This window comes from Melospiza melodia, chromosome 4 (assembly GCF_035770615.1).
Source record: "Melospiza melodia melodia isolate bMelMel2 chromosome 4, bMelMel2.pri, whole genome shotgun sequence".
Classification (NCBI taxonomy): Eukaryota; Metazoa; Chordata; class Aves; order Passeriformes; family Passerellidae; genus Melospiza; species Melospiza melodia.
In genome coordinates, this window is record NC_086197.1 from 93771257 (window position 1) to 93791657 (window position 20401).

At 34.4% G+C, this 20401-nt stretch overlaps 1 protein-coding gene across 4 annotated transcripts in view; it reads right to left on the minus strand.

Moving 5' to 3' along the window:
- CACNA2D1 (calcium voltage-gated channel auxiliary subunit alpha2delta 1) overlaps positions 1 to 20401 on the minus strand; it is a 363361-nt gene that overhangs the window by 75729 nt on the left and 267231 nt on the right. For all 4 annotated transcript variants that reach the window (XM_063155623.1, XM_063155622.1, XM_063155621.1 and 1 more), the window contains exons 11-12: positions 5629 to 5787; positions 786 to 890 (exon numbers count right to left, since the gene is read on the minus strand). In XM_063155623.1, coding sequence (XP_063011693.1) covers positions 786 to 890; positions 5629 to 5787 — 264 coding nt within the window. The remainder of the gene's footprint in view (positions 1 to 785; positions 891 to 5628; positions 5788 to 20401) is intronic.

Genomic DNA, 20401 nt, shown 5'->3' on the forward strand with positions numbered 1-20401 from the left:
AGCTAATACTCCATTTCTATTTGGAATATGATTAATCTTTTAATAATAATAAATAATAGTTTTCACTAAAATTTAATAGGAAACAACTTTATAATCTGCTATATATCATGCACACATTCCTGCATTTTTAAATCTTTAAGTATGCAAAAGCCAGACCAGAAATTTGATTTGATTCAAAAATTAAACCCAAAACCAGCACAGCTAATAATCCAATTTTATCTAAACAAGAAAACTCATCCAGGGATTCTCATGTCAATGCCATAATTGTGCTTTAACCACAGATCAAATTTCATCAACAGAAAGCCATCCCACTTCTTGCTAAGACATTCAAAGGTATAATTAGCCTCACTGGGAAAAATGTGGGTTTGTTCCAGCCCAAATTATTCAAATTCAGATTCTAACCTTGAGTTCTCATTTGCCTTTGCCTGTCAAACAATAAAAGCACATAGAAGATATTTGCTGTGAGAAGACAGAGATACACATACATATCCTGTCATTTAACTACCTAGGTTTCTGCTGGATAATTCATGGATTACAGTACTGCAAGAAAAGTGCCAATAGAAAGTTGAGTTCTTTATGGTTTACAGTACAGTTCTGCATCACTTGAGACCAATGAGTCACAAAGTGTAAAACATTAAATATATTTTATGATTTATCAAATAAATGTTATAGATTGAAAAAAGATTTTAGTGTCCTGGGGATCAATACTAATAAGCTTTTTTAAAGTACTTTATACATTTATGCTGTTATGTTTCATACAATAAAATTTTTCATATATCACTTACTTTTTTGTCTTCATTATATTTGTGGAAAATTTCCTGTGCTCTTTCTTCACCACCATCTGTAAACAGCATAATAATCTTATTGCAGTTAGCTCTGGAGACACTGTGCTGTAGGAGATACAAACAGAAGAGTTTTTATATTTCAGGCTATAAGGAATAACAACTATTATATCTGATGGCTTTTATAGCTACACACTTACTATTTTATCATGGTAATGTCAAAGCATAAATCTTTTAGAATTTCATACAATACCCCTCACTGAACAAAAAATAAAATAAAATAAACCAAAGCTACTTTTCTGTTCTATAATACTTCAATATGAGTCACTTCAGACCTGGCCCAACAGAGTGGAATGGGGATTTGCTGGTTCCTGTCACCTCCACAAACACAAGGAGAGCTCAGCTCATACTCATCACATCAACGCCAGTGTTCCTTGTCATATGTTCTGCATGACACTTGCACAGTGGGGATATCAAAATATTTTTTCTCTTTTCTCCTCCTTACATTTTTTTCCCTTATCATTACTTTCCTTGTGGAAATTAGGGAACAATGGACATGTAATGAATTACTGAATATGATTATTTTTTTCTGTTTAACTCCTACTCACAAAAATTTTCCAACTTGCTGACAGCTTGAATAAAAACTCTGTTAATTTAAGCATCTTACAGAATATCCACCTTATACCCTTCAAAATATTATTGTCATATTTCCTTAAATTTGGCTTCATCTTCCAAATCTTTAATTCTTTCATGTTGTTCTTAAAATTATTAATACTCTTAAGTGAATAGCTAATCTTTAGAAATGTATTTTAGAATAAGGTTTACATAATATATTGTAGCCAAGATATGGCCACCAAGATTATTAAAATCTCTCCATCACCTACTTTTGCAATTATGTTGCATCTTAGAGCTGAAAAATGCAGCATGTTCCATTATTTCTGGAGAGCAAGCCTGAAATACAATTAAGAAGAAGCCTCTCTGACTCCTAATTCATCAATGTAACTAGTAAAGCCCCTGAGAAAAAGGCAGTGTGTTTTGCAAAGAAATAACAACATTGTTCCACAGCCCAATCAATAGCAGTGAGCATGAATTTTGGCTCCTTTTCATTCTCTAAAAGTTAAAACTCTAGTCTAAAGCAAATTGCTTATTGCTTTTGCAGCCATTCCTTGCCCTTTGTGTTGCATACAAATGGCACCTTGATACTTCTGAGTAGCTCGATGTGACTGAGTAAAACCCTTAGAGATCCAGAGAAATAAATTCAACTTCACCTTCCACGAGCCTCAATTTTGCTCTATGAATTTACTACAGAGTCAGGAAGATAAATAGGAGAGTTGTTCTTACAAAGTCCCCAGTTCCCTCCTGCTTTACTCTTTGTGGCTACAACAGGTTGGTCAGGTGTGATGATCCCACTCCCCTCTGCCACTTTTCATTCTACTCATTGGTCTAATTTTTGCTAAATATTCAGCGAAGAATTACTTCTTTTCCTACTATTATTACTTTCAAATCTAATAATTTGTGAAAAAAAAAAAAATTCAAGCCCAAAGAATTTAGCCCAGTATCCCTTACATGTAACAACATATAAAACCTGGCTATATATCAATACCTTCTCTCCAGCCTCATACGCATGCTGTGTTTCAGTTGGGATTAAATAATTTATGACCATTTTTCGCTCGTGAAATATAACTTGCAAGATACTGCTTTGGGCTGCAATTCTCTCGATATTAAAAATGTAATAAAAGTAGTGTTGGATCCCTCATAAATAAAGAAATTCACCTACATCTACAGTGATTTAATATATAGACCAAAATAATATCAGAGAGACAAAGAAGGGGACCAAACTTTGCTCATATTATGGAAGTTTTCTAGGGATTTTGAAAGAAGCAGTACTATAGGCAATGGAAACTTGAGCTAGGCTTTGTTTTCACTGACTAAAGCAGGACTTTTCTGTGGCTTACTGAGCATATCACAGTATCACAAAAAAAGCAGTTTCCTCTCATTTCCTCATACTTAGAGAAGGACATTACTTACATTACATTGTTTAAACATTAAAGACGCTAATATCACAGAAAAAAATATCCAAGATTTTAGCCTCCAAACATTATTGGAAAGCTGAACATGAATCAATTCAAATCATATTATACTACCCTATCCGTGTAACTGTTAAAGGCCAGACTGAATAGAACTCTGAGCAGTCTGGTCTAGTGAAAGATGCCTCTGTCCATGGCAGGGGTGCTGGAACCAGATGATCTTTAAGGAATTTAAAACACATCTTCCTCCCCCCCCAGCCTCTTTTGGTCCAAAATAGAGATACTGGCTCAGGGAGTGAATCCATGACAGATTGTGAAAATCTGATGCTGTAATTTCATAATTTTTCTGAACTTTTGTTTGCCTTAGCAGTCCAATGGGCCACAGTTGAATGGGAATGTGTGGTCTACACAGGAGCTCCCCCAGGACAAGAAACAGATTCTTAGCTACAATCACAAAAGAATAGAAGAGGAATTGAGCTATTTAATATTTTTTAATTCTCTCTTCTCTTTGATACAGGCCTCATTTTTTCTTTCAAACAGGCAAGCAAGACATGATCCATTTTATACTGCGTCTAAAATTGCTTTTGTTTTAAGCAAGTTTCACATCTTTAAAATTAACTCTGTAAGTGGCAGGTTACAATTATATTTTGTGACATGACACTTCAAGAATGCATTTTTCACTAATTTTTCTGTAAGAAACCATACATATTACAGTATGAGGGAAAAAATCCTCCTGAACTGCTGAAGCTGAAGTATTATGATTTTCAAAGAAGCACCTTAATGTAACAAATAATAATATGAAAATTCTGTATAAACCTTATGGAATCCAGATTATAATTAATCACATGAATTATGCTGAAAAAACTTGAATGTCTATTTCCATTTAGAAACACATGAAGCAGCAACTTTTTCATGGTACCAAACATTAATTTGTTATACTGTAAAATTGTTCGAAATAATTGTCATCCAGAAACAGTACCCACAAAATTAATTTGAAAATTTGAGCAATACTGCATTTATATGGACCTTAAAGCAATTGGATTAATTGAATTCATATGACTGACAACTATCCCAAAGCATACTTTTAATTATTTATTTAAGCCTGTATTATACCATAATATTATATTGCCTTGTCACCAGAGCCTTGGCCTGAACCCCTCACCAGCCCTTTACTCTTCCTGCTAAACAGATTTGGCAATATTTGGAGAGGATGACCATATATCCATAACCTTGTGCAACCCACATTGTCCAGCCACAACTTCTAGTCTTGCAGAGATCATGTGAGGCCAATAAACTTCTGCCTCCAGCTACAAAAGAGATGGTCCCACTTTAACATTTGTCTCCAATTATTTTTTTAATATTTTAGTCCTACAAAAATTCCAGTTTGAGGCTTCCCCTGTGTTCAGCTTTTGTTAATGTTTCCTGTACACCAAGCATGTACCTGGTGCTGCACTAAATGAAATCCATAACTTTAAGCAAATATCATTGTTAGGAGGAACATATTTGGAAAAATTTCTTTTCTTCCTGGTTCCCTATGCATAAGATGTCAACAGGTGCAGAACAGGGGAAAATGCCGCCCAGCCTGGTCCAAAATGTCCAACAGACTTCAAAATACTGTTAGTGGTTTTATATAAGACCACATCAGCAGAGGACACCCACTCATTTCCCCCCACACCCTTCTGCTAATCTGAATAGTAGTATACTGAGAAAATTCCCATAAAAACATCGCATTTTCTTTTTCTCCATCAAAATTTTACAAGGCTATATTTTTTTTTACATCAGATCTAGCTTTAAACTGCACACACAATGTCAGGGAAGTGTCCTGAATTTCAGAATCTGGCAGATTGGGGAAAAAAAAAGTAAAAACCAAAATAACTGGAAACAAAAAACCCAAAAAACCCAACCAACCAAATGAACCAAAAAAAAAAAAAACCCACCCAAAAAAAACTACACAAAAAATCCACAAAAAACAAAACAAAACTAAAACTAAAACCAGTAAGGATTAGAATACTTAAGCTATACCTTACCTGCTGTAAAGTGATATAGCTTTATTTAAGCTAAGGCTTAAGATATAATATGCCTACTTCAGGAAGGTGAGAAGTAGAACTATTTTTTTAAACAACTACATAAATCATTTAAAATTTACTCATAAAACCCAAACATTTGCTATAAACAGGAAACATTGCTATTCAAAAAGCTGTGCCTGGTTAGAAAGTGCAATGTATCTAAAAAATGGAAACAATGCTTTTAATTTTTGAGGAAATTATTCTTTTTATACATGAGAAAGAGAAAAGAATTCGAATAGTCTCAGTGAGTGAGTACTATGCTTTAGGCATCATCAGGTGCCTAGAATTCCTCTATTAACTAATTCATTTTCTTCCCCTATCTTGCTCAGACCATGGTAAAGTATTTATGACTTCTAATAAATGTGAAATTGTAGGTTAACTAAGCATTGCTAGGCGATGATGAGGTAAAATTGAAATAATAACACAGTAACACAGATCTTCCCATTTTAAAATTAACTGCAAGTCAACCACTACCACAAGTATGTGTCAACTGTGAATCACATGTTAAATGAAAAACCAGCTGAATGAATGAAGTAAAACAGCACAACAGATTGAAAACCAAATTAATTCCAAAGTCTTAGCAACCTGCTGGGAAACCTGCAAGGAAGAAAACATTGTTGGGATAAGTTTACTTGCCAAATATAGGTTTGCACTTGTACCACTTAGTTACACAATGAAGGAGCATGCAGAGGCCTGCTGAATATTCCAATTCTCCTTCACTTGACAACAGACAGATCTTCCTTCAATACTTACATTTAGCAGCTGTTCAAAAGCATAGCTAAAGCCTTTTTTGTAATCTGTAATTCCTTTAGCAGAGATTTTATAGACAGCTTCTTTCAGTTTCTTCTTGTTCCTCACATTAGCTTGGACAAGATGATTAAAGCAACTGACATTCTGAGCATTGTTATTAAACTGCAAAATAAACAGAAATAGTATTAAAGACAGTTAATTTTCTTTTCTGTGTATTGTATAATTAAATATTTATGTTTTCTGGATCATCCAATAAAGAACGTCAAACCTAAATTTTCATTTCCACTATGCTGAGAGCAACCAGTAGTGACTGGAGAATCCAAAACGAATCTAAATATTTTCAAAAACAGGTATTTGATGCTTCACTTTGTGGCAACGCAAAAAAATCTACTATAGTGGAAAAAATCACACAAATTTTGTTTCAAGTTTACATAAAGAAATCAAACTTAGAAATGCAGACTTGTGGAAATTAAAAAAAAAAATAGATAAAGATATATTTTACCTTTTTTAACCCCCTGAAAAATATTGATTGAGTTATCAGGTTATCCATATTGCATGAATTAGTTTGGTGTTTTACAATGTAACTTGCAGATCAGACTCAATTGGTATATAGAAATTATGGAAAACAAAATACACTCTTGGAAGCACAGGAGAGTACAGCTGCAAATATGAGAGTACTGATGATAGCAATAGAAATTTGTGTCTTGAGAAAACACATATTTCTACTGTCTTACTCACATATCTATAAAGACTACTCCCTGAAAAGTAATTTACACGATATTCTGACATTATGTAAAAACATACACAGAAATTTAAGTGCAAAATGTTGTCTGCACAAGTGGAAATCAGTTTAAGGCTGCTTTTAAATTTGTCTCTGTATAAATATAAATGTATTCACGTATACTAAAATACAGATCTCACAATTTACATTTTGACTGAAAGCAGATTATTATGCCTCTTCCTGATTATGGATGTTCTGTGAAAGTAAACATAAATGTAATTTTATGCTGTCAGCCTGGTGCAAAGCTTCAAAATAACTTAAAAAAACACTTTAAAATAAAAAATCAAGCCTCACTGGTTTAAATCTCACTATTGCTAACTATTTCAATAGTGGTCTGTAGATAAAAGGCAAATAAAGTCACAGGTTTCAATAAATGCTCATCTACTTAAATGTCTAAAATAAATCACTAAGTACCAGGCATAAAGTACAAAAAGAGAAGTGTTTTCATCAGCAAATACCCACCTGTAAGTGTACTCCACTTATAACAAACAAAACTTAAAAAGGATAAAAGGATTAATATTATTAACCGTTTTTAATAACGCCTAGTATTTCAATTCATGTTATTAAGAAATATGAACATTAAGAACTGTATGTTTTTAATGCATTCTGTAATGCCCAAAAATGAATGTTTTTGGGACCAAAACAACCCAACCTGTTTTGCTGCTTAAACAAAACCATGAGATAATCACACAACTGTAACTACTTCACTCTGCTGCAAAACTCTGACACATCCAATGGTGCTTCCAATAAAAGTTTCTTATAGAACTAATCAGTAAATCACCTAATGATTATTGGAGACATAAACCATGTGGAAGTGAAAGCAGTTACTGTGTTGTGGAATTATTTCAGTTTGCCTCACCCTAAATTTATAGCTGTGATAGGATAATTACAAACATAATGTAATTTTATAAAGACAAGGCCTGAAAACCAATTCAAATTTTGAGTTGGAGTAAAAGTACAGAAATTGTATCAGGAAAGTAAAAAAAAAAAAAAATCTAGTAGGCAGTTCAGCCCTACAAAAGTCAATTTCATCTGAAAAAATAAAGTGAAAACATTTCTTCGGTGTTTTCACTATATATCTAGTATATATATAGATCTCTCTCTCTCTCTCTCTCTCTCTATATATATATATATATATATATCACTAGTAGCTATATAATATCATTTCACCAGTGATATTATATAGAAATTATTTAATAACTTAATAAATCCTAAGATCAATCCTATGGCCTGTACATGCCTTGTTTTGGCTATAAAAACAGCAGTTTAGTCATTCAAGTGAAAATTTAGTGACAAGAGAAAATTTCTCCCTGGAATGTCACTAACATGAAACTGCCAATCTTCGTCACTTGCAAGCAGTCCTGCAAATATACCAGGATAATTATTTCTAAGAAGGCCAGGATGTATCCAGCACATGGATTGGTAATTATGGCTATAGAAATGATTTTTAAAATATTTTAAGGAATACTGGTTCAAACTGTGCAGGCAGCTGACAGGGAAACTGCTGTACTGCACTTATACACTAAACTGCATTGCACTCACACACTCTGTAAAGTGAACAAAGGGTCAAACCAAAGCATCTGCATCTGTAGATGCACAAATGCTGATGTAAAGTGAAGGAGAGAAATGACACATTTGTAGCATGGAGACTTACATCAACCAAAGTCTGCAAATGCTCTAATTTAATTAAGCAAATGTATGAGCCAGCTGTTTGCAGAGGCATCAGTCAACATTAATGTCAGTGCCAGTCAGAGAGGCAGAGGAGCAGAGTTTGTGATTCGGTGAAGGAATCACTCGATGGAACAGAAATCCTCCAGAATGAACATTTCCCTGTTTGCTAGGAGATGAAGGCAAGGTTCAAATCTGACTGATGAAATGCTGGTGAAGAAGGAAAGAAAATTCAGGGATGAATTTAATTAATATTAACTCCAGGAAAGTACTGAAGTAATGGAAGGATTTCAACTGTAAACCAGAATATCCTTAAAACTGACTTTTTATACATGGCAAACACCAGGACCATTCAAAACTCAGTTAGCCATTCTGAGCCAGCTTTAAGTTATGCTCATATGAAACATAATAGCAATAGTGGCACTATTAGTTTTTACACATTAAGATTTGTAAAAATTTACATATCTTAATTTACAAGCCAAAATAACTCCTGTAACCCTTTATTGATTACTGGTCACATTGTCTGACCCTCAAGTACCATAATAGTGCTTATTTCAAGTTGACAAGATTTCTTGAAAACACAATCACTTAGGATTCAACTGAAGAAAGAACATTAAAGCTCTCAAAAACCAGAGCCGTTTCAGAAAGTCCATGTTCTTACAAAATCAAATCCTATCAAAGGTGTAAAATTAAGGTAATTACAATTCATACCTTATTGAGCAAATTATTCTCAGTATATCTATATGAAATATGACAGTTGGGTATTTATCAGCCTGGCATTCCCTCTAATTATTGCAGTAAATATGCAACAAAAGTGCTATCAGAAAGAAGGAAATGAATGGGGTTTTTTATGATGTTGTGGCCTCAGTGATTAATTTACAAAACAAAATATGACATTTGAGGGAAACCATTCAATTGTTCAAATGTAAAGTCACCCTATAGAGTCTGTCACCACCAATGACAGCTTCTATTTTTTCAAGTACATGAAAAGCTTATTCCTTATCTAAGCTAAAATGAGAGAGGCTTGCAGCATAACTGCTGTAAATCAAGGAAAACAGGATAACCTTGAGCTTTTTATTTTAAAGCTTCATGAAGTATTAATATAATTAAATCTGTCTTGTAATTATACCTGCAAGGTATAGGATCTAGATGCAGTTTCCACTGGATTATTTCTCACTACCCCATTTATTTATATCCTATTGCATTCTCCACCTCTGGGATGTCCCAGAGCAATCCTCTGCTCTGAGGAAATTAAGACCTTCTCCTCACAGGTTTGGGCAGGAATAACTAAGCCTGCTGATGGGGCACAAAAAGTCTCAAGAGAGCTCAATCTCATTGACCTCAGACCACCAGTACAATCTCTGGGCATATATGGGGCAACTCAATAACCTGAGAGAGAAGAAAACCAATTCAACTTTACATGAAAGTCCAAATGAAGGGCTTTGAGCCTATTGCTGCTTGAGCTTTGTCATTCTGGAGAAGGTCTGAAACAGAAATACCAATCTGACAGTCTTACAAGGACTTTATCTTCTGATTCAAAAGAGGATAAACTCGAGAAAACCAAGTGAAAAAAACAGTGAAAAACTACACAGAAGTGCAGCATAAGATTTAAATGCTTGATTTAAATTCCTCTCCCTTGAGTAGCTCCACTGAGGAGCTCCTCCAGACCCATGGATTTCTGCAATCCCCAAGAGCTGAAATTATAGAAAATAGGAGGCCGTCATTCTGAAAACCTCTTCTAATTCCAAAATAGTTACTTAAGCACTGCTAAAAGCCTCCTCTTTTACACAATCACAACCTGGAAATCCTTCTAATAAAATCACTAAAATTGCTACCACAACATGAGGTTATTGGGGAATTCAAGGAAATGAAAACAGAAATATTGATTTATTTCCTATATCTGTTCCACTTTGTAGATATGCAGGTCAAAGAATGAATAACAAGACCTTACAGACAGGTGTTTTCATTAAGAGGGCAGTATGTGGAAAAAGATGGGAGGGTGAAAAAGAAAAAAAATCTGGAGAAAGCATCTGAAATGAAGGACGAAAGTATCAGAATTCAGCATGAACTCTGTGATTCAGTTGAAAATAACAAAATCTTGAAAATAACATTTGAAAATAACAAAATCTTCTGTAAATCATCTCATCACAGCAAAATGCAAAACCAAAGGCCAATAAATCGAAAACTTCAAAAAAGTTTTCAAGTTTTAGTCACTAGGTGGCACTAAAACAAAAAGAGTTGAACTGATCTTAAAAGGACCATGAAACTCGGAATTTTACATTTCTGGTGGAGGATATTGGTGCTTTCTGTAACTAGCATAAAATTTTCATTTAAACTCAACCAATAAAATATATTCATGTTCTAAATGATTGAAGAAACAGAAATATTAAAATCTAAGGTTCCTCCTTAAGGCAAATTTCCACATCTTGAACACAGGAGGTCCCGAATCTAGGAGGACAAAAATTATGGAAAAGCTGTAAACCAGCTTTTAGAAAGCTGTAAACCAGATTTCTAAATGTTCTTCTGTGCCTCCAAAATCTGTAGAAGTGATTACATAAGGCATGTAGGACCAGATCTTTGTAAAACTTCAGATTTTCATAATTATCCTTACCTATTGCCTCCCTTTTCTGTCAGTTTGTTTACTTACATCTATTGATCCAACATATCACGTTTAATCAGAATCTTCTGGAATTGCATTTGTAAGTTAATAATAAAATTAAAAAAACAAACCAAATCAAACCTCAAACCAAACAAAAAGCAAACAAACAAACAACCTGAAACCAAACCAAACAAAAATAATTGAAACCATACAAACAAAAAACACAAACAAAAACAACATCCCAAAACCAACAAAAATCTCCCTTTCCAAAATTTTCTGACATGAAATGAGAACCTGACTTAAACTGCATTTTTAAACATTCATAAATCTTTATCTTTTACAGAAAATAATGCAAACTTGAACCAAGCAGCAGATTCTACACTTAAACTTGCTCTAGAAACAAAACACATTTAAGAAACGAAAATCCCAATTGATTAATAAATCAATAACATCATTCCAGGAAAACTGAAAGTTGAGGAAAATATAATGACTCTGCTAAAGACTTATTCATAGTACTGCTGTTGACTTTCAGTCTGCTGAGGTTTGGTTTGTTGCTATGCTATTTCTACCTCATGGCTAAATCAGCTTGGTGACCCAGTTGTATCCATACGTATTAAATGAGCAATAGTGAAATAGATCTGATTTCACCAGGCTTTCATTTTGTAGCTAAATCCGGCTTTGTCATTTTTTTTCCATTTTTTTTTTCTTCCCCTGCTGCTTTAGGCTTGGTAATAGGATTTCAGGGTTAATCCCAAGAATAACTGAATCTTGAATAAGGCCAGTTAGAATCTGTATTTGAGCAGTGAGAAGACATTATAAATATTTATCAGAACCCATTTAGAGAATAGCATGAAGGCAATTTGCCAAGTTTTATTCCCATGTAAATTCTCAGTACACAGAAAATCTGAGGTAGTTCAAGCAATAAAGGTTTGTAATTTGACGTGAGAGAAAATAATATGTGATATCAAAGTTCACCATTCATACCTTGCTATAGAATAACTTATTTCTCTTATTCTATGATTTATGTACAGACAGTATTCAGTACAATCCTACAGATAAATGGTAGAGAAATTATAAGAAGCCTATTCAAGTACTGAGAAGAATATCTGCATTTGTTAAATTGTATTTCAAGTATCAATGAAACAATATAGGATTATATGCCAATTTGCACTACTGGCATTCACTGAGATTTAAAATATATCACATTTATTTTCTATTATTTCTTTTCATATACATGTCCATCATACACCAGAATTAGCATAATTCAACAACAACAAAACAGTTAGATCAATAAAAAGCTGTTGAAAAAAATATTGCAGAATAACATAAGATAAATATTAGGGAAAGGACCAAATACAAGGCCAAAGTGTGCTCTCAGTCAGCTTTTTTAACCTTTATAACCAATATTGTGTCCTGTACGTAAATCAATGCAAAGCTCCCACTCAGTACGCCAGGATTAATGTTCCGACCATAAAGCATGATGCTGCACTGCCAATCTCAGAGTTACAGCACAGAACATCAGTGTAGGCTTAGAGATGAATTTGCTTAGCAAGATGAAATTTATGGTCTTTTTCTGCTGCTGTGGCTAAGTTAGCATGCATTATTTACTTGAAATCATGTGTTTCTGACTTGTACTGAAAAATTCAGTACTGTAAACTTCATCATCTCCCTGGGAAAGCTGGCTGATCTAAACGACAGCACTGCAGCTCTGCAGCCTGCCCTGCATGGCACTGCTCCCCAGACCCACTGGGGAAGAGAGCTACAACAGGAAGAAACTTCCCGGGAAATTATTTTGTAGACATTTTCTTGTTATTACTTGACAGGGAGAATCTTCATTCGGCCAAATTCAAGTTGTCTAAAACATGAAGCACCCTTGCCAAAAGGATGAATCATGAGAATACATCAATCTGGAAGGGATCCATAAGGATCATCAAGTCTAACTCTCTGCTCCATGCAGGACTACCAAACACTAAACCACAGGACTAAGAGCATTGTCCAGACACTCCTTGAACTCTTGGAGTAATGACCAATTCCCAGGGGAGCCTGTTCCAGTGCCAGACCACGCTCCCAGTGAAAAATCTTTTCCTAATATCCACACTGAACTTCACTGACATCCCTCACGTCCCCTCATTGGTCATCAGAGAGAAAGTTTTAAGTATTAAACTGTTACCTATAGATTTTCCTCATATGTGTGGTTATAGAAAGTATGTTTTTTAAAAGGTGGATCACAGAACAAATAGCCTCCACCTTGTCTCAAAATTTATGTACAGCCTGAATTTTCTTCTTTTTTTCACTAACATGGTGAGTCATCTTTCTCCAAAAGAATCATTAGAGCCAGCCCAGCCCAGCCTCTTCTGAACTGGTAAGGAATGAGTTTATTGTTCAAGAAATCATTCTCCCATACAAATTTTTAATGATATTGTCACAATGCTGCCTGATGATAGTCTCCTAGCTGGAAAGCTGACTCAGCAATGCATTTTTGGTCCAGCATCTGACATGCCATAAAACATCCCAAGATCAATGATGTGTCTGACAAAGCAGGGGCCTCCTTAGTAAGATTTGTGATTTGCTGAAAATTAAGGAACTGGAAGGATTCAATGATTTATTAGCCAGGGGAACCATGAGGTAGAGTCATCAAATAATTTTATATACCACTAAACTACGCATTTTAAATACTACTTTTTATATACTACTTTTTATACACTACTCATTTTAAATACTACTCATATCCTAGAGAGCTCAGATTTATTCTGGAAACCACAGACCCCCATGCCATGTGTTGTTAGAAGTCTGACTCCCTGACATTTGACAGCTATAAGAGGAGACAATAAAAATGTGTATTGATGCCCAAAGCAATCCCTCAAAGTAGGAATGGAGGTGACTTTTCTAGACATCTGGAGCTGTCAGCTATATGGTACAGTAATACATGTACAGTTTCCAGCAACATTCCTGCTCCTGACACCCTAATGTAGAATTTGAGCTTCTAATTTCCACTCCCTTTGGCTCTTCATGCACTCAAGCAAACTATTCCCTAGAACTAACGCTTTGTGACAGATACAAAATGAAACAGATCATGTTTTTATATTTGTACTATTAAATTTCCAAATCTTTCCATGTCTTTTTTACTTTCTTATATCCATTTTGAACCTTTTCTTCCACAGCAAGCTAAAGTTACGGTTAATACTGTAACGTGCATTTCAGGTTTGCACAGGATTTTGTATGGAATATTTAAGAGAAAAACCCTTATATAGAGTAAAGGAGACGTATTTAGTTGGTTTGGAGATTAAAAAGTTGTGTAAAAGAGAGGTGCTGGTCCTAGGGTCTCTAACAGTGAAATTCATATGTGTGCTCACATGAATGTTTTACATTTGTTTGTGTTACCTGTGGGGACATATATATATATATATATATGCATACATACATATATATTTATATATAAATATATTTATATATAAATATATTTATATATAAATATATTTATATATAAATATATAAATATATAAATATATAAATATATAAATATATAAATATATAAATATATAAGTATATGTGTGTGAGATATAGGTCTAGATATACAGATAGATAGATAGATATAGATATATAGATATATATATAGATGATATATAGATAAATGTGTGTGTGTATAGACATATATTTATGTATGTTTGTGTATATACATGTGCTCCGTGCATATTGGACCAGTTGGGAAGACGTATGGGAGGATACATGGCACAGAGCTGCAGCAGCCTCAGCTCTCTTGGGGTGTTGAATCTGGCATGATAAGCTTTCCCCTAGCAGGTAAATTAATAGATGTATAAAAAAATAAATTCCAGAGTTCAGATATCTTGGTTATTAATTTGTAATTCTAAAAGAAAAATAAAGCTTCTAAAAGTTTGTCAAGTTTATTTGTAGCTATGTAAGACTCAGTTTAAATGAGAAGTTAAGAGAAAAACTGTTGAAACACATTTTTTCTTTCTAAATCCTGTAGCAATATATCAGGTATGTCCAGATGGCCTTTGAATAAAAACATGAGTAGCTTCTGTGTGGGCTCTGTCTGGCTGCAGCGTTTCAAAGGCTTTGTAGCTTGTGCACAGTTCAGAGGGGAACGTGGCAACTTGGCTTTTAGAGATGGTCCTGATCTGAGCTGTAATTCTCAGAGAGAAAAGAATTGACATGATTTTTATTTATATTGTGTTTTTAAACACTGACATTACTATTTTAAGCCAGATATTCCAGAAGAAGCACAAGCAAGTACCACAAGGAATATTATCACTGGGATGGAAAAGTAGCACTTCATTTTCACCTCTCTGCCACAGGCTAGTCCGTATTTGTCTGCTTTATTTAAGCATTTGCCATTTGGTCTTATTGCACAGACAGTATTGTAGGGCTTGTTAAAATGAAATTAACAGGAAATTTTTACTTACACTAAGGACAAGAAAAAGCTTAACTACTGAATGTGTCTTTTGCTACATAGACATGGAAAAACTATGAAGTAGACAGAGGAAAGAAAAAAGGAATTGGTATGTATTTCCTGTTTGTAATAATGAAAGCTTTGCAATATTTCTTATTTTGAATATTTGTACCACACAAGGGTCATGAAGTACTTGCCAGTCTATTAATAACTGGAGTGGATGATGAAGAACTACTTGGGACAAACATTTAAGTTGGCAGGACAAAACAAAGAGAAGAAAAACCAACCAACAAAATCTTTACATATTCTTGATTTCAAGCTAAAAGGGACAATGAGACACTCCAATCTGATCTCTTGCCTACTGTCTCACTACTCACCTACCACTGGTCATTAAAATTCCCTTGGCTCCTTCTGCAATAAACCATAACAAATACATTTAATGGCAGATGTTTGCTTAAAGTGCATCTTCCAGAAAGGCATTAAATATTGATATGAAGACAACAAGAATCTTTCCTTGGAATTTTAAAGGCATTTTAACTGGTTATATGCCATTCAAATTTATTTGGCTTCAACTCGTGCATTTTGAAGTGTTTTTACCTGAAAGGTTTGAGAACTTATGGATAAAAGAGTTTCCCCAGAAACAGCATTCCTCATCTGTGATGACAGCTGTCATTATTTTTTTCTATACCCCAGAACAACCAAAAAAAAGCTCAAATTCTGTGAGTTTGAGAGCAGGCCTAAAACTCAGCTTCTCAGATGATGCACTCAGGTGTGTGAGAAGATGCTTTCTAGAGCCAAGCAATCACCTGTAAAACACTTTCAGTCCTTAGAGGAGACACCTACAGTATTTTTCATAATATCTGAGCCAATCAGTTTTGTGTTAAATTACTGATATGTTCCACATATATGTAACAGTATTCAGCCACAACAAAGGAGTCATACAGTAAAAATCTCAGTTCAAACACTTTTAATTTGCCTTCCAGTAGAGAAAGTGAGCCATCAATCCATACATTATTTAGACAAAAAGTTGTCTCTAGCCATGTCACTGAAGCTGTACAAGCATTTCTAGTTCATCATGTCAGATGAAGACTGCAAGAAGCTCAAGTCCTAGTGATCCCTCACTCTTTCTTTTTCTTCACAAAAAACTGTAATTTGCTTTCCTGAGGAGCAGGGTCCCACTGAAGCTAATCTCATTTCAAAAAAAGTCAGCTAAGATAATACTCCCCCTACCCTAATCTTCCTCCCAACTCCATTCCTGTCAACTTTCCCCCTGAAAAACTTCTAGCAGATCTTCACTGACTCCTTTTTTGACTTTCCTTTTAGAGAGAAGGTAAAACCAAACATAATTCTACAAGCAGATAAATATTCCATGACACCGTTTATACTACTGTAATTCCTGCTGCTAAAAATGAATCTCTTTCCAACTTCTTAATAATCCCTTGCTTTCCATAATTCCCAAATTTTCTCCAATTTTATTTGCAGACTACTCACCTTGATTACATTTGCTAGACTTGTCCTCCAGATATATTTCCCCTACATTTATTTCCATAGATACATAGCTTTTCTCTACCTGTAATTATTAGCAAGGTAAAAATTGAATACTAGATTTTGATCATAACTTCTCTAAGCTTTTCTTTAACCCTCCACCTACAGTGCTTATTAAATATATCTGTATAAAAAAAAAATAAAACAACTTTGTAATTCACTTGCCTCTTAAATATGGAAGATGCAAGATAATGACATACCATTTAGGAATGCTAATGATTTTCCATTAAAGAACATTGCTACCAAGATGTGTTTATCTGCAGCTATCATTGCTCCCCTTTTCCTGAAAATGAACCATTCAATTTAAGAGAAACTGAAAGGTCAGTGAGATGGATTGCTGTTAAGAGAATCAGGAAGCTCAACACTAAGACCTAAGCTTGCCTTTCTACCACTTTTCAGTGACTAGGAAAAAACACCAAAACATGTCCCCTGACAAAAAAATAACAAATTACAGGTATTTGTTTACTGCCTCACAGAGCTATGATGATGAGGATCCTGCACACTTAATTGCAGCTACTGTGATTCATTACCTGAAATGCTTCAGGATTAAATCATTAAGAGAGGCTCTTATGCAGACATATTTATTATAGAGAGAACCTGATTCTCTATCTAGTTTTTTATTTGTCAAATAATGAAAAAGATGGCAGGCATCTTCATATTTTCTCCTTAGTATTGTCCATTAAGGAAAATGAGAAATAAAGAACCAAAGTATATTGGTAGAACCCTTCATGCAGGAGTCCTTCTCACTTCCTCTAGGTCCACCAACAGAAACACTTCAGTTCCACTCATACCATGATCATGTTTAATTTCTCCCTCAAGTAGTGATGTTGTTTGGAAAATCTAAACACTACCGAACTTTTCTGTTTAAAAATTCAAAAACACAGTAAAAAATCCTGCCCTTCCATTTCAGTGCACAATTTAATTTCACATCCACTAAAAATGTTACATTGAAATAATAAAGGAAAAAAAGTTTAAGTTGTTTTTAAATAAAATTCTTCAAGTTTTTCCCAACAGAACAGAAGTGCACTCCTACAAAGCTAAAATTTCTAGAGAAGCTTCTATAAGCATGACCTGCTACCTGGCTGTAGAATCTAGCATCTTCCTCCCTCCACTAGGACTTCAGGTAAGGTTTCCACTCATGGCATGTTATTTAATTTTAAAAATAAACTTAATTTTAAAATTTTTAATTTTACAAAATAAACTTCCTTCCCAGAAGGAAGGAACATCTCCCTGTATTTAAGAGAATACAGGTGCAATATGAACTGCAGAATACAGAATGGATCATGTTATAGAAAGGGAAAGGAGCCCTTTGACATATTGAAAACACTTTTAAAAAACTTTCTTTTCCCTCTGTTAGCATATTTAAATATTTTAATTAGCAAGGTGTAAAGATTTTACCAGCTTAGGAGTAAGAGAGACAAAGTAACAGGTTTGCAAACAATGAGATGTGGAATTACATGAAAAACTTCTGTTAAAAATCAGTGGGAAAAGGGATGCATCATCCACAGATTTTTTTTTTTTTATTCCCAACAATAATTTCACAGGCTGGATGCACAGTTTTTTCTTTGAAATCAATTCATGTAGAAATCACCTTTTCTCTGAGTTTACTCAATGTGCAGAACTGCACAAGAGCAGGAGATGAGCTTTCAATTTTCCCAGAATATGATTCTGTTCTATCTCATATGCACTTGACATTTAATTTCCAGCTCCTAAGCCGTAAATACTAGTTTGGATTTTTACAAAGGCTAAGTGAATTTAAAAAGTACAGCAGCTCCTGACCTTTAACACATCTGTTGCAGTTAGGGAGGCTTCTCCTTTGTGTGGTTTTCTGCTCCTCTGCAGATTTGAAATCCATTTCTCCTGCACGCTACCCACAATCACAAACAAATTACACTCTCTGTGTCAGCATCTGAAACCAAGCCACTAAATCACGACGTGCTGGGATGGAATTGCTGCCCCCATCATCTACAGCTCGCTGCTATCAAAGCCTCTAACCGGATTAGTGGGGAAACAGCTGTATCACTCATACATTTAAGCCCTTGCAAACAGCAGGTTTTCTCCCTGCAACAAAGCACAGCACTTCAGATAAGGAACATGCAAATCCCAAAGTAAACCATGATATGTTAACCCCTGGCTATCTTTTTACAATTCAACAGTTCATTCAACCTTTCTTTCCCTGGAAATAAATGCAGGAATGTCACCGTGATATTTTATGAAAAATCCCTTTGCCAGGATTTCTTCTCCTGGGAAGATGAGAAGCCTCAGCTTCTCTACGTTTTTCTGCTTTGGAATGTGATTTGGAGAATTGTTTACCCAGCATGTGAATTGTTTTATTTAATGAGCAATCACAGCCAGCTGTGTCAGACTCTCTGAGTCTGTCACAGGTTTTTATTATCATTCTTCTTTCAGCCTTCTGTCTGTATCCTTTCTCTTTCTATAGTATAGTTTTAGTATATGATATGATATGATATGATATGATATGATATGATATGATATGATATGATATGATATGATATGATATGATATGATATAAATAAATCAGCCTTCTGAGAACTTGGAGTCAAATTCTCATCTCTCACCTCATCCTGAGGACCTCACAACACCACAAAGGAACTACATTTATTCAGCAGAACTAATGTTTTTAGCACATCTACTTTTAAGCTTTTTTTTCCCTAGGATTTCCTCATATACAAGGCACAGTTCATGAAATCATCCTGTCACTTTTAAGAAGTGATTGACATGAGTTAAATCCATGTCTTTCAGTTGTGGGTATGAATCATCATGCACATGGGCTTTGTGGGACAACATCTTGGCAGAGGTTAGCACTGAAACAGCTCTCTAGCTAACTCAAAACCCCAGACCAAAGACTCCATGGTTATTAAAGCTAACAAGCCATAAAAAAACTGTCACATTTTAAGCCAAAAGATCCACGAGGGAAAGAAAAATTGTGGATAACTTATAAATAGTGTTAGTGTTCATGTAACCATATGCTAATGCTGTATTAACTTGACATTTTCACCTAGCTTTTTGGACTTTTTGATTAGCCTATCATGTCTAATACTGGGATGCTTCAGGAGAAAATGCTCTCAAGCAGAGACATGCAATATATTGAATAATTAAAAAAAAATTGAATTAATCTGCATTTATTTCACCTAGAACAAAATGTTTAAGTTGTTTTTTTGCCTTTTGGGTTTACTAAGAAAGCACTGGAATTGGACTTTAGATAGTCCTACTCCATTATGGAATAGTTTGTCAATAAAGATGATAGAATCATGGAATTGTTTATGTTGAAAAAGACTTGAAAAATTGTCTAGTACAACTGTTAAACTGATTCCGCCAAATCTTTAAAAGCAAAAGAAACCTTTAAAAAAAATCTTCAAAGACCAAACTTCTGGGTTCAAACTTCTGGGTTCCTCTCTCTTGTATAGAATGTCTTATAAGCAGTACAACGATTTGTTCCCTATCTATAGCTTATTATTTCCTGTCTATTAGAGAAATAAAATACATATATGTTACAAATCCTCCACCACAATTCCATTCATAAACCATCTGAACGCATAAAAATATAGGTTATATCAAAGTAATTATAATACTGAAAAGTTTTAATAAGGACAATTTTAAATTATAAGGGAACAACACCAAATAGCAGTTTATGAAAGATTTAGAGATGCCATTTTCTATTATGCACATTTCTGAGATTGCTGCCCTCGACTGATGACGAAAACAACATGACCAAAATGCCCTTTTTGGTTCAGCAATCAAATTTCTGATG